Source organism: Populus trichocarpa, chromosome 2 (genome assembly GCF_000002775.5).
Source record: "Populus trichocarpa isolate Nisqually-1 chromosome 2, P.trichocarpa_v4.1, whole genome shotgun sequence".
Taxonomy (NCBI): Eukaryota; Viridiplantae; Streptophyta; class Magnoliopsida; order Malpighiales; family Salicaceae; genus Populus; species Populus trichocarpa.
The window spans coordinates 3518794-3533398 of record NC_037286.2 but is presented as its reverse complement, the minus strand read 5'-3'; the positions used below and the strand labels follow the sequence as shown (position 1 = coordinate 3533398).

The following is a 14605-nucleotide window of genomic DNA, read 5'->3' as shown; positions in this document are numbered from 1 at the left end:
TTTTTTTTTTTGCAAAATAAAATATTTTTCTATACCTGATTTTTTTAATAAAATAAAATATTCTCTTTGCTATATTTTGCTATGTATATATATATATAAAAACAAAGGATTATATGAGGTTCTTTTGCCTACGATTCTCGATTTTTTTCAATGTAATTTAAACACAGGAATTTACATAAATTTTATGAAAACAAAACAAAGAAATAGAGGTTTAAAATTATAAATTAGATTTTAAAAGTAAAACAATTAAAGACGCACCAGCTTTTTTTATTTATTTAAGAGGGTATTTTAGAAAGCACATGATAAATTGAGCATAAAAAAATAAAATAAAAATATGAACCCACTACAATGCAATCTCGATAAAACTTTAAAAATGAATTTATTGATTTTTTTAAAAATTAATTCTCATAATTAATTCGAGACTTGAACTTCAATGATCAAAAAGAAAAAAAAAACGCTTCTTGACCATTAAATCAACTTTTGAATTCAATTGAATTTAATAGGTTGAAGTGTCCAAGAAGTATATCATGGACCATTTTACATCACATCCACCATGGTAACCATGCCGGTTGGCCCTTCCATGTCACAAAGATAACCTCGAATGGCCTACGCATTGTCCTCTCTTTTTCTCGAGATAATCATCGAAAAAACTCGTTAACCCATCAACCCTACAGGGCCACCTCAGTGGTCGAGTGATGGCCCAGGGACTGGTAAATAGTTTTTAAACTTTCCATCACCCCTCCACTAGTCTAAAATATTTGAAAAGGGTCTTTCAGTTGAAGAATCAAACTTTTTCTCGAGTTGAAGTTGGAGCTGTAGTTCAACTATGAAAAATTTGCTTGCAAGTTAGGTTTGATATCATTTCGAATAGAAAACTGGGGTCGGAATCAAGGCTCATGATTCCGAATCGATAGCATACTAATTTTGAAGTATTGCTAGACTAGCTAACAAATCAATGGCCACACCTATCATTTGACTATGATGTTCTCGAATTAATTTAAAGCATGTCCTTGCTAGCTATATCACATGAAGCCAGCCATATTCTCTTAAATAAATGTTATCAGCAATTACGATTAATATATTCGAATTGCAATTAAAATACACACATGTGGATCGACATGAAGATAATAAAAAATAAAATAAAATCCATGGGCGTTTAATACTGGTGTGGTTTTTTTAGCAAACTACAAATACACCCTCCGTCTTGAGAATACATTTCGACTTGGTCCCTTTTTTATCGACTTCACCAATATTACCCTCGAACGATCAAAATCTTGCTATTTTCTTTCTTCTATTAGGCCGGCGTTGATTTTCCCAGTCACAATACTACCAAAACTCACATGAGAAAAATATTCTCTGAGTTTTATGAAACATAGACTTTTTAAATTTAAGTGCATTAAAGGACCCAACCTTTTCATTCGAGCGTGTTCGGAGAAAAAAAGGGCATATGAAGGTTACCTTTTTTCTTGTAACCCAACCGTGGAAAAATTAGTGCCACTCAACATCCTTCTGGAGAAGAGAAGAGACTGCTGTAATTGTTGACAGAACGAGGGGGTGTTTTGGTAAGTTAACACAGTTAAAAGAAGCTTCTTATGCAATAACAATTTCTTTTACCCGTAGGAGGTCTACGCCGTATAAAAATTTTCTACCTGAGACTGTCATCGGTGCATTCATTAGAAAAAGTACCCATCTAGTTTTATATTTTCAGATATATTTTTCATTTTGTTTTTATTGAAGAGAGTCGGTACAATCATAGGATAGGCAGAGGTGACGCCGCTCGGTTCATAAACTTAATTAATATTTATGTTTGGTAAGCATTCTTTTTTAAAATATTTTTTAATTTAAAATATATTTTTGATTTTTTTATAAAAAATAATTTAAAAAACATAACAGAGCACAATGATAAATAAACACCGTAGCATTTGGCGGGACTTGTTTATGCTGCGTTTTCTATTCTATTATCAGGAGTATTATAAATTATATATAAAAAAAAGAATAAAACATTCAAAAGTGGAGATGTCGTGGCGATATCGAGATCCGAGGCCAGTCGGCTACCAGCAGTTCCAAGCTCGCAACCAGCACTCCTCTACTCTACCCATTCAGCTTCACTCGCTCGCCCCTCCCTGTCGTGATTGCGCCTTGGATCGTGCTCTCTTTTACACGTGGCTTTTCTCTATTAAAGAGAAAAAAACCTTTCCTCCTATCAACACCCGCTGATACTCACAAGCATCACCACACTCGCCTTCTAAATCGCACTCTTTTTATCTTTTTGAAAAAGTTACACGGTTCAGCCAATGGAAGCGCGAGTATATTAATCGAAGAGTTAAAAAGCATTTATACTTGCTTCAGGCATTGGGGACATTGCATCATGGAGCCGCATCAGGCCATTCTCCTCTTTCGAATGAGATGACGTCATCTATCTGCCATGTCATCCGTTTCAGTTGGTATGTAGACCTCCTATCCTATATGTGGTCCCATCATGTACTCACGACAGAGTATGTCTAGCAATGCTACACGGTACTTTTTAATTAAAAATAATATTTTTAAAAGTTTTTTATACTAACAAATTAAAATTATAAAAATAACATTTAAAAAAAATTAAATAAGAAAATATCTTGAAAAACAGATTATAAACACACGTAGTAACACTTGAGTTGAATAATAATAATTATGAATGATAATTTATGTCAAATATGTTAATTTGAATATTTAATATTTTTAGATAATTAATTTTTTTATTGAATAATGGGGGGATACATATATATATATATATATATATATATTTTCAATTTTAAGTAAAAACTCAAAAACACAGTATTCATTTAATATAATATTTATAATTTTATTATTTAATATATATATACCTCAAAAATATATATTATTCATTTATTTCATGTTAAATTACAAATAGTATTCATGAAATGAACACCAATATTTAATAAAATATTAATATCTAGTTTTTTATTAATAAATAAATAAATATGAATATAGTGGAAAGTGGAAACATGAGGATATGCAATGCTGCCCAAAGAAAATGGACCGTCCGATTGAATCATACAGACGGCGGGGATCTCGGGCTTCTTTCCGAAGCTCGACGAGGTTGACTGTGAGGTGCCAGGTCAGACTTGCTTTTCTTAAATGGTTTGTCAAAATTATGATATGTCCACGTCGGATTCTTATCCAACGTCAGTTATGGCTTCAACCAACAGTCCGAACAATCTTATTCGTCGATTTACAATGCGGGTCCCGCTTCCAGCACTTTGGTAGTTAAGCGGGCCATGCTGATTTTGACCGGCTGGAGCGGTTGTTTCGGGGACTCAAGCCCCACATGATTATTATATCCTCTTTTTATGGACTTTACGTTCAATTTTTTTTTAAAATATATTTTCCACCAGTAACCGGCTGCAATCTATGTAGGGGAAAAGATATTTGCTTCCGGTTTCTCTGCACGAATCAACACTCGGCAAATGTGCAGATCAGGGCCAGCAGCAAGTTAGCAACCCTTTACGAAAACGAATAGTCTTCACGTGCCTAAGGCGCGTGAGAGGATGCGGAATCGTGGATAAAATGCAGAAAAGATAATCAAAATATATAAAATGACACGTGGCCATTCATTAATTCATGCAGGGGCTACTATATTCTATGAGGGACAAGGACACATCTGCCATGTTGGCTTCGGCCATCAGTAGCCGTCCGTTTAAAGCCAATCCAAAGGCAACGAATAACCAAATAAAGCAAGTGATTAATCTGAGCCTTCCATCTTCGGAATGGAGTAGGTTAAATGTTGAGCGAATGGACACGATAACAAACACGGCATAAAAAAGAGCAGATAAAGAGATGAGATTTTATAGAGGGCACAAAAAGAACACACAATAACAACCAGGTGAAAGAAAAACAAAGAGAGAAGGTCAGCCAAAAACCGCTCAAGAGAAGAGAAACAGAGAGAAGCTAGAGAAAGAGCGCACCGTTTATCTGATGCGGTGCTCCTTGTTTGTTCTCTTCTAGATAACATTCCTTTGTAGAAATCAGAAACTCTCCTTATTGTAGCCGGCGATTATGGTGAATTTCCGGCTAGGCAGTTGTTTCTCCGGGAACTGTTAGATATTGAGTGTTAGAAAGAGGTGGTCAAAATTTATGGATAGAAACAGAGAAGGTAGAAGACCATCCAACATGGCAGCCTCTAACGGACTATCAAGACGGCGACAGCAGAGAGCTACAAGAGATTCTCCTGGTATAAAACTTAACAATTTCTCTAACAATATTTAACAATATATATAACTGAGCTAACAATATTTTTCATTTTTTTATTTGCAGAGGAGGATGGACAAATAGAGTTACAAGAAACGGCGAGGCTGAGAGAGAGAGGAGGGAGTAAAAGGGAAAGAGATCGAGAATTATCGAGTAGGAATAAGCGTAGTAGAAGAGGAGGAGGAGATAGGTTAGTACAAGGAAGTAATAAAGAAGAAGGAGAAGAAACAACAGAAGAAAGCATCGGTTACGAAGATGAGTATGAAATTGAAGATGGCGGAGTTTCTCGGTTGCGGCCGCCGCCAAGAGCTGTAAAACAAGTTGCTGGTTTTAGAGTGCCTGCAGATGAAATGATTGGTGTCTCTGTACCGAGAAAGGCTCGGTCAGGTAAAAATACTTGTAGATTGAGTAACTATGTTTTGATATGATTTTTTTTTGGGTGAATTAATAGTGATTCTTGGTTTTGCAGCTTCTGTGAAGAGGTCCCATGAGAGTCGGGTATCAGGAAATGGTGGATTTGGTAGTGAAGATAGGCGAGCTTCGACTTCACCGGCGGCGAGTAGGAGTTTTGAGGCTGCATCGCCTTCTTCATCGAATGTTTCAGTCAGAAAAAAGACGGTTTGTATATTTTTTTCGTTTTGCTTTGTTAATGTTTAATGTTTTTTTATTATTTTTGGACTACATTTGAAGGGTGGAGATTTTTTTTTTGTTTATTTGCAGAAACCAAATGGACCCAAGACTCGCCCTCCAAAAGTGTCGAAATGTTCTTCTAGTTCAGTTCAGGAAGATATTGAGATTGAGATTGCAGAGGTTTTGTATGGTTTGAAGAAGCAATCACACGGGTCTAAGAAGGAGGAGAAGGCTGAAAATGATCTGCAGAAGCTTGATTCAACGGATGCTAACGACTCCAAGTCGTCTCCGAATTCAAACTTTGCTCAGACATCGATATTGAACCAAAATAATGCCTCTGCTTCTGATTCTTTACTTGTTTTGGGTGGGTATATTTATCTATCAGTCCAGATTGTGGAGATGGATATTTTATGATATTTGTGTTTTAATTTCCATTTCCAATGAAATTTGCAGCATCGAAGACGCAGATAATGGATGCTGATTCAGTCGTGGTTCAAAATGGTTTAATTGCTCCTGCAGTTACCGATGAAAGGGAAGGGGATGCAAAAATGGAAATTTCAGCGACGAAATCGGGAAAAACATCGTTTTACGCAGAATCGTCTGAGGTTTCACATGACATGGGTGCTTCCAAACTTGCGACTGGGTTAGAGTCACAGGAGGAAGCCATTAAACAACAGGATTCCAAACTGGCAATTGAAGAATCTGGGGTCTTAACTTGGGAAAATTCTGTATTACCAGAAGAGAAGTCGCCTGTGTGCAATAAAGTGGATGTTGATTTCCATGATTCCTTGTTGGAAAAATCGTTAGTGCCATGAATCTTTTTCCTTTTAGTTTTTTTTTTGTTTTGTTTTCTTATGATTTCAGATATCTAGTTAGATATCCCATTTTCTCATCTTTATCCTTGCTCTATCTGGTGGGGTTTCTCAGGACTTCAACCGTGTCAAAGGTAGAGAACCAGAGAGAGGAGAAGTTCAAGATCGATCTGATGGTGAGGATCTATCTTGTCGCATTCCGGTTACATTTCCATTGGTATATTGCTGTTGAAATTTCTCAAGAGTGTAATGGCTTTCCAACAGGCTCCTCCTCCCATGGCGTCTTCTCCAGAACAGGACAGCTTTGTCGATTTGTCATTGGATCCTAAGCCTGCAGCCCAAGATGTGGCAATGGTAAGCATATACTTGTTAACTAATTCACCTCCCCTGTTTTAGTTTTAAGCTTGGATTTGACTCTGACATTTTGTGTAATTTTGTTTTACTTGGAACTCAATACTAATAATTTCTATGTTATGTTGCAGAAAATGGAAAATGTGGTTAAGAATGAAGAATTGGCGGACAGTCTGGTGAAGAAGGAAGGAGTGATTGTTGAAGAGAAGATAAAGACAGTTGGAGAAAAGCGTGGATTAAAACTTGATTTTGAGAAGCCGCATCGCAATGTGCAGCAGAAACTGCTACCTAGAGCTACCATTTCTAAAGTGGAGACTACTGGTAATTCAAAGCTTGAACTTGGGGTTCAGGGGGGTGACTTTAAGAGCTGTCATATAGATTTATTTTATTTTATTTTTTTGACCCAGAGAAATTATTGATGATTTCTTTATCTTCTTCCTCCTCCTTATCAGCTCAATCTGGTTCAGTGCCTTCGCCAATTGCTTTACCTGGGTGGCTGAGTAATCTTCCATCTCTGGGGTGCGATATCTAGGCCTTCAATTTCTTCTCAATCTTTGATTTAAATGTATCCTTGATGAGTGTATTTGATTTATCATTATGAAGTAACTCATGTTTATTTGCAGATACATGCCTTCCTTTCAGACGGTTGTGCCCATGGATGGTACTGCCGGATCATCCAAGGCATTACAGGTATCATACGCCAGTTCTTTTTTCCGAGGCCCAACCGTGATATATACATGTACCTTGGATTTTCATCTTGAATTCGCTGTTGAATTTGCCTTTGAATTATTGGAAAATGTGCAGCCTCCACAGTTTATCCCTCAACCTCGGCCAAAGAGATGCGCAACCCACCATTATATTGCTTGCAATGTTCGCTTACACCAGCAATTTATTAAGATGAACCATTTCTGGCCAGCAACAGCTGGCTCTGCTGCTCTATGTGGAGCCAAGCCCAAGGATCTCAATGCAATGCCTTCCACGGAAAACATGATTATTGGAAGCACTTTGCAAGGAAGCTTTCCATTTGTGAATCTAAATCCTGCCCAGGACAAAGTGCAGGCTGTGGCAAATATTCCAGTTTTTACTAGAAAAGATAGAGGCTCTGAGAGTACTGCCTTGATAGATGCACAGAAGAAGCAGCTTGTGCCTCCTCAGCCTCCACAGCCAGCTCCAGCTGGTAATCTAATGGTATGGTCTTACCCTGTGCATTGTAGTTTAATTTTTGAGTTTACTATTTAGATCTTTGCTAAGTTTATTTTTAAATTGTAGCCTGGCCCTGCTTTCATCTTCTCTCTCAATCAGCATCAAGCGTCCACAGCAACAATGACAAGTCAAACGGGGCCTTCTAAATCTGCTTCCTCAATCAACAATGCATCATTTCCTGGCAATGGGATAGCTGGACTAACAACAAACTCTTCAGCATTGCCAGCAATGGCTGCAGCTGTGAGCTTTAGTTACCCAAATTTGGCAGCCAACGAAACTCCTTATTTGACAATTCTACCAAACAATGGCTATCCATTCTCCATCTCCACTCCTGTTGGAAACCAACCAACATTTAGAGGTGGAACCCCTTCTCAAGCATTGCCTTTCTTTAACGGGTCTTTCTACTCATCTCAGATGCTACATCCATCCCAGCTTCAGCAGCAGCAACCTCAACCTGTAGTCCAACCAGGACATCAAAATGCAAGTAATTCAAGTGGCTCATCATCATCTCACAAGCAACCCCAAAGTCGGCAACCACGAGGGGCACTTGTTAGCACTGCTAATTTTTTGACCTCGACAATGATGCAATCACAGCAGCCACCGAAGCAGCATGTGCAATCCCATCACTCTAGGAAGCTTGACACTGAGATGAGTGGGGAGAGCACCCCAATAATTGCTGATACCCGAGCCGGTCACTCAAAAAAAAGTGTTCATGGCCCTAATTTTATGGTTCCTGTTCAGCCAAACTTTGGTTTAATGGCATCTACCACTGTTGGTGGCAGTGGAAATCATGGTGAGAAGCAGCAACAGCAACATCAACTGTCGCAGGAAAAGAATTTAAAGGGTGGAGTAGAGCTTATCCCCTCTCAAGCATTTGCAATGTCATTTGCCTCTTTCAATGGAAGCAAGACAGCATCAAACCTTAATTTCTCAGCTATGACACAAAATCCTCCCATCTTACAAAGCTTCCCAGACATGACACGTCAGGGATACCAGGTTATAACAGCAGCTCAAGCCACACAAAAGAAGAATCACCAGCCATCCGAAGGGAAGTCTGGAGGTAGTTCGACCAATCCTGATGATGGAAAAAAAGCTCCTTCGGGAAAGTCAACCAGGGGTAATGGGCAGACACTTGTTTTTGATAATTCAGCTCGAACTCTGAACTTTGTGTCATCTCCTTCCACTGGAAACTGGCCTTCTCAATCCATCACTGCAACCACAAGCATTCCAATGGCTGCCAACTCAAGCTCAACTTCTCAGCAACAACAGTTAGTTCAGCTTCAGAAACAACATATTTTGCACCAACAGCTCCAGCAGCCTATTGGTGCAGCGGACAGTAAAGCATCAACATCTAACAGCCTGCCTTTGCCTTCTATTGGTGCCAAGTTTCCAAATAATGCTTCCATTTTTTCTCAAACTCAAGCTCTGGGCAATAGTTCTCCACAAAACCCCCAGTGGAAGAACTCATCCAGAATCCCTTCCTCGCAAGCACCTCTTACATCTCTCTCTGCATCCAACACCTCAGTCCATAAGAATGCTTCCCAGCAACAAGGAAGAGTACCACAAGGTCATAGCCAAATATCATTTGGGTCAAGTTCCAAGTCTGCTTTGCCACCACAAGGGCAGCAAATATCCTCTAGTTGCCAGTCTCCATCTAGTGGTGGCAATTCGAGAACAACTTCAATGAATGCCAAGGCTAATTCATCAATTCCTGCTATACAATCACAGCAGAGTGACAACTCCTCAAGTGGGAATGCCCAGAAGTCCTCCCCGGTTTGTGGTAGGAATGTGCCTTCAATCTTAAGCGCATGCCCAAGCCACCTTTCTGAACTCAAATACTAGAGTCAGCAGTCCATCTATCAGATGTGTTCATCAAGGAGTAGTTACTCGGACTACCATCCGGTCTCAATTTCGGATGGTGCAAGGGTGATTGTAGCCAGTTCAAAAAGGTGCTGCAACTTGCTCTGCTTCTATCGTTGCCGCCCACTCTTGTATTGTTGCTTTCTTGTTCAAATCAAAGCCGTGAGAGCTGGATTGCAGGACTAGAAAACAGTTGATTGTCTCCCTGAAGTTGGATGATACGGGGGTCTTGCATTAAATAGGGAGGCTTCTTGATGGGGGAACTGGCAATTTAAGATGTCTGCTGGCAAATGGATTATAATAGGCGAGGAAGATTCGTTGCATGTGAGATTTTATGACAAGCGTGGAAGAACTGTTCTTATCTTGCGTGGATGCCTGAGGTGCGCCGCCCACTTTGACTGTATCAGTTTGGCAAGGATGTGAATGAGATGACAGGATTATGAAAAGGAAAGATAGGCTCTGTCTCAGGCGTACAGTTTTTGAAGTTATTTTAGTCGGGACCTACCATATCTGAACATCACCCATCGGCAGGCCTACCATATAGTCGCAACTATGGATGGCCGTGATATTAGTTGATAGGGTCTAATTTAATTTGATTTGTGTAATGTGATGCTGATGTGTCCATACGATTATGTTTAACATAGAATAGAACGCGATGCCCCTAAGGCTTGGTTAAACATTTTGAATCCATTTGTGCAACGTTTGGTGACGGACCAAGACTTGTCTGGGCAGAAGAGAACGGGTGGGGGTACCGTGAAGATTTGAAGTCAGAAAAAGAGCACAGAAGTTCTTGTGAAGAAAGGTCCAAGATATATAGCAGGGAGCTGGAAGCAAACTGATCTTTTTAGCCTTTTGTATTAGCATTTTTTTGTGCACCACATAATTAGTTAGCGTATTGCCTTATTTTCTTATATCTTCTTCATTAAGTCGGTTGAAATCATTTAACCAAAACATTGCAGCGTTTAAGGAGATCATATGGTCAAAGGTAGGGAGGGATACATGGAAACGAAATGATTAGATGACAGACCTCTTGGCCTGGACCATGTGACAGAGACCTGGATCGTTAAGGGCAGGCATTCATTGATGCACTCAGGGTGGCAAGATCATCTCGACTCGAAAGTTCTTTCATTAAATAATCCGAATCAATAGTACAGGTTCAATAACAAAGATATATAAATCTGCCAAAACCTTCCATACAAATGGGTCATATCCCTGAAAGTTCTTAAGCAGCTCAGACCAGGATTATTCGAGATGTCATCCACAGCAGTATTCTACATATGATCAGTGATCTACTTGAAGGAGAGATGCAAACTTGCTTTCTATGTCTTCTTTGGCCTCTTTATCAAATGGATCCTCGCCAATGTATAGATCTAAAATCGATCGGCAGAGGAGTTTGCTCTGGATACTTCCCACCTCCTTCCCATCAACTGCAGAAATTAAATGCAAATGAAATCAAATATTTTCACATATTAAAAAAAGGAAAGGACGGATAATATTACAAAATTATTTATACATTGATAACATATGATAGGGTATATATATACCGCACCAGACCAGTAAGGCATTGCATGGTTTAGACATGTCGGCTTAAATCTTGAGGTTGATATTTACTGAGCTCATAGGCTTGCTCTGGATAACTATAGTTACAAAATTTTAATTTTGCTGTGCTTATTTGATGGATCCTTGATATTTTTACATGTTCCAGTAATCCCCAGAAGTCTAGAGATTAATAATATCCACAGACACCATCAAATCTTTTATCAGAATTTTATTGGTTGGGCCATGACCGAACTTCAAAACTTCATCAAAGCGGTCAGTAGCAGACCTCTTGGCCTTAACAAAATCAATGACAAGAGCTGAGTTTAAAACCATGAAGGATAAGTTACAAGGGTTTTTTTTATTCCTTAAAAAAAAGCAAAAGATAGGGAGGTCTCACTTGTTGTGCGAAGTACATGGCCTTGCTCCCTTGAAAGCTCAATCACAGAACCCCGTGGTATTTTATATTCATCCTTAAACTGAGAAGTGAACCTACACATAAAAATGGCTATAAGAGGAAAAGAGATGTACAAGAGTTCGTGACATCTTATAACCAATCAACCAAAACAGAATGAACAACTGGCTCTTAGGAAATCACAACTAGGCCTTCCAAAATTCTAGGAATAACTTTCAAGGACACTGTGGTAAGATGAGAAACACTTTCTTCTCAACATCAACTAGATGGAAATATGTAGAATGAATATATTGCTGCAGATGTATCATAACAGCAAATTATTATTATAGTGACCTCCACGACTGCAATAATTCAGAATTGTGAGCCTTCAAAAATTTATGTCCCATTAAATTCATATACTATAACCATACGGTAAGAAAATCACTAGTTGGAAAAGAAATTTTTTTTACCTCTGAAGCAATTCCTTGCTATTTGGTTCCCCAAAATTTTGCAGTCTGCTTCCTACAGACTCTTCAAAGGCACTTCTAACAGAGCGAATGCTTAGCTTACTATAGACTATCTGAAGTCTAACAGTCATGCCAATATCACCTCCCATAAAATCCTCTTTAAACTCCTTGCTTTCCTTGAGTTCTGAAACAGAGAGTTTTCCATATTTTTCACTCAGAACTTTCCTCACTTCATCAGCATCCGCATAAACACCTGCCAATTGACATATTCCCATTAAATGAAGAACTGACCAGTTCTTTCATCCTTGAAGACATCTATTCAAAATTCACATCTTGCAAACACGCACTACTTTCGTTGTCATAGTCATACATCGACAATATATACTCTCAGAATAACCTAAATACTGCATACACATTAATACAAATCTAAATTCTTCCAAATACATGTAGTAATGGTATATTTCTAAATTCTGTCAAATATATAGCCACATTTCTAAATTAAACTAAACTGTCTCAACCATGGATGAAACTAGTACAAAACTTGTCCCTGACAAATACTAAAGTGCCTCAAAACATTCACCTAAATCTAACCATAAAGTTATTACTACGTAGCAAGTGATTTCCTTCTTTGTTATTAGCAAAGATCAAACCACATTTTTACTTCTGAAACCAGTATAGTAACTTCAAAATTTTACACTTAAACATGATTGTTCACTCATAAAACACACTATGTTCATTATCCCATAAATTAAATCAAGGAAAAAATGCTTATAATCTAAAATTCAGTAAATGTGATTACCGAAGGCGTAGACATCAATGTTCTTCAATCCCAAGATAGTCTTTTTACGCAGCCCAATTCCCAAAAGTCTCCGAGACTCGAAAATAACCGAAGGAAACGCTGCTCCGGTCTTCGTTTCCACAACTGAAGGTGAAGGGTCTGCTAGAGAGAGTGAAGCCCACGGTGCTAGCAAGTGATTGGAGAAGAGAAGATTCAGGGCGTTTTGGATTAATGGGTTATCTTGTTTTGGATTTTTGGAGTTGCGGGTGGCTGCTATGCCTGCAAATGCGGCAGCTCCGGCGGCCAAGGCACATGCCACGGTGGTTGTGGTGGCGGGGAAGGAGCGGGAAGTGATGGTACGGGAGATGCCGTTGGGGTGTTTCTTGGGCTGAGAAAACAAGAACGGGAAGCGCAGTGAAACCATTTTTTTTAAAAAATTCTTTTTAATATCTTTTGTTTCTCTTTGAAATTATATTGAAACTTGGATTTATATATATGCTTAGAGTGGCACGTGACCTGCACGTTTGATACAACCTGGTTTTGTTTTGGGCTGAACTTTGAAGAGAGAAAAGACTAATAGTAATTTGGGCTGATCAAAATATCTCCATTAGCAAATTGAACGGCCCAGGATGAAAAATAATGATCATAGATTGGAAGCTGAAGCTACCAATACCATGCCATTTAAATAAAGGCATATTTTGATGTTTTTCTTTTCGAGCTATTTGGAGAGGGATGATAATGGAGAAGGGTCATGTAATTTCTTCTATAAAGTCATTTTAACCTTTATATTCCTTTCTAGATAAATTTTAATCTTTCATATTTAATTTTTTAAAAATATCTACTTTATAAACGTAGATATTGATTCATCTGAAAAACAGCCCTCCATTTAAAGGTTATGTGGTTTTTTTCATTAAATAAAGTGTATAAATGAAGTATTTTATGTTTTATTTGACAAAGTTAGTCAAAGTAATCATAGAATATATATATATATATATATATATATATATATATATATATATATATATATATATATATATAGAAAAAATCAAGTCACTTCTCCGACAATGAAAGAAAAAAACCCTGACTTCATTCGGACAAACAATGACGGACCTCCACGAAATCGTGTAAAATTATCATCCCAGTATTTGGACAAGGCTATAACATGTGTAAACTGACAAACAAAACTGGAATCCTTGTTACACGAATCTTGGTTGATTGCAGTGTATGTCTTCGTGGATGTAAAGCCCGGTGAAATTCAAATCACAGGTTTCCATGGCGGTAAGCTGACATACTCGGTGAAGTTTTTTAGGTGCCATGCATGCATGATGTTTGCCAAAAGATTTTTTTTCTTTCCATTTTCCTTTCTTATAACAAGGTAGGCCATTGCTTAGATAATTACATCGCTTTTACCTATTGGCAGAGCATGTATGTGTTACATATTTTGCATCATATCTTCCCTACCCCCCCTGAAATCGTAAGAGAAATCATTCGTAGAGATAGTTCTCAATTTTATATGTTAATATCATATATTTAAGATTTGTGGAAAAATGATTATATAAAATACACAATCATAATTCATTATTCTAAATTTGTAGGTTATTAAATATATATAATGTCCATTCGTATGAATATATATATATAAAAGGAGTAAAGGAATCAAGATTCAAGATCATGCAACCAATCAGCAATCCAGCAGCATAGGCTGCGGGTTTATGAAATTTCTTCTTTCTTATCCACCAGCAAAGGCAGAATTATGACTGCGGGTCTCTGAACATTGGCCATTTTTGAGGTGATTAAAGCTGGAAACCGAGGTAGAATTGCAGTTATCAAGATCATGCATCCAATCCGCAAATCAGCGTGCATCAACTTGCATACTGTGTACTGCATGCACCTGGAAAAAGTTTGTTCCAAACTTGTCCCTTCCGAGGAACCCTCTGCAAAGACTTTTTATTCCGTTAAAGATTGATCTAAGAAACACAAAAATAGCATTATCTTGGGAGTGATCATTTCGAATTTTCAACATTGCCTGTCGAAAGGGGCGGAGCCCAGGTAACAAAAAAAATTTAATAATTCATTTTCCTTTTATCTTTTACATAGCAAACCTAAACAATGCCCACTTTCCCTTGCAACACTAATTAATTAGTTATATTTTACAGTAAACCTATCTAAATATAAATAATTAATTTGATCACATGTCTTCTAAGTAACTTGGGGTTTTAGCGTTTTCTTCTCAATAATATACAATTTTAGCTTAGATTTTGAAGAAGAATCTATACAGAGAGCCGCAAGAGTGTAAAATCATCAGGTAAGAATTTACAAGCCTTGA

The 14605-nt window shown here is 37.9% G+C and overlaps 2 protein-coding genes across 2 annotated transcripts; one reads left to right on the top strand and one right to left on the bottom strand.

The window, feature by feature from the left end:
• Positions 1-3807: 3807 nt before the first annotated feature.
• On the top strand, positions 3808-10015 carry LOC7480039 (protein TIME FOR COFFEE). Its single transcript, XM_006386204.3, has 12 exons — positions 3808-4231; positions 4315-4635; positions 4718-4866; positions 4969-5242; positions 5332-5680; positions 5806-5866; positions 5955-6044; positions 6173-6362; positions 6494-6560; positions 6665-6731; positions 6846-7229; positions 7311-10015. Exons 1-12 carry the CDS (start codon positions 4135-4137, stop codon positions 9084-9086), a joined length of 3825 nt encoding a protein of 1274 aa, XP_006386266.2. The 5' UTR covers positions 3808-4134; the 3' UTR covers positions 9087-10015.
• A 197-nt stretch (positions 10016-10212) lies between these two features.
• Positions 10213-12756, bottom strand: LOC7480694 (fatty-acid-binding protein 1). The gene is made up of 4 exons (XM_002300806.4): positions 12301-12756; positions 11505-11754; positions 11041-11132; positions 10213-10531 (listed from the first exon to the last, which is right to left on the bottom strand). The coding sequence occupies exons 1-4, from the start codon at positions 12701-12703 to the stop codon at positions 10386-10388; spliced, it is 891 nt and encodes a 296-aa protein (XP_002300842.2). The 5' UTR covers positions 12704-12756; the 3' UTR covers positions 10213-10385.
• Between the last annotated feature and the right edge of the window lie 1849 nt (positions 12757-14605).

Excerpts from the sequence above, each read along its gene's own strand:
- LOC7480039 (XM_006386204.3), top strand. The coding sequence starts at position 4,135 with ATGGATAGAAACAGAGAAGGTAGAAGACCATCCAACATGGCAGCCTCT. Across the intron at positions 4,232-4,314 it reads AGCTACAAGAGATTCTCCTG|AGGAGGATGGACAAATAGAG; the intron begins GTATAAAACTTA and ends TTTTATTTGCAG. Across the intron at positions 6,363-6,493 it reads TTCTAAAGTGGAGACTACTG|CTCAATCTGGTTCAGTGCCT; the intron begins GTAATTCAAAGC and ends CCTCCTTATCAG.
- LOC7480694 (XM_002300806.4), bottom strand. The coding sequence starts at position 12,703 with ATGGTTTCACTGCGCTTCCCGTTCTTGTTTTCTCAGCCCAAGAAACAC. Across the intron at positions 11,755-12,300 it reads CATTGATGTCTACGCCTTCG|GTGTTTATGCGGATGCTGAT; the intron begins GTAATCACATTT and ends GTCAATTGGCAG. Across the intron at positions 11,133-11,504 it reads AGCAAGGAATTGCTTCAGAG|GTTCACTTCTCAGTTTAAGG; the intron begins GTAAAAAAAATT and ends TTTTATGTGTAG.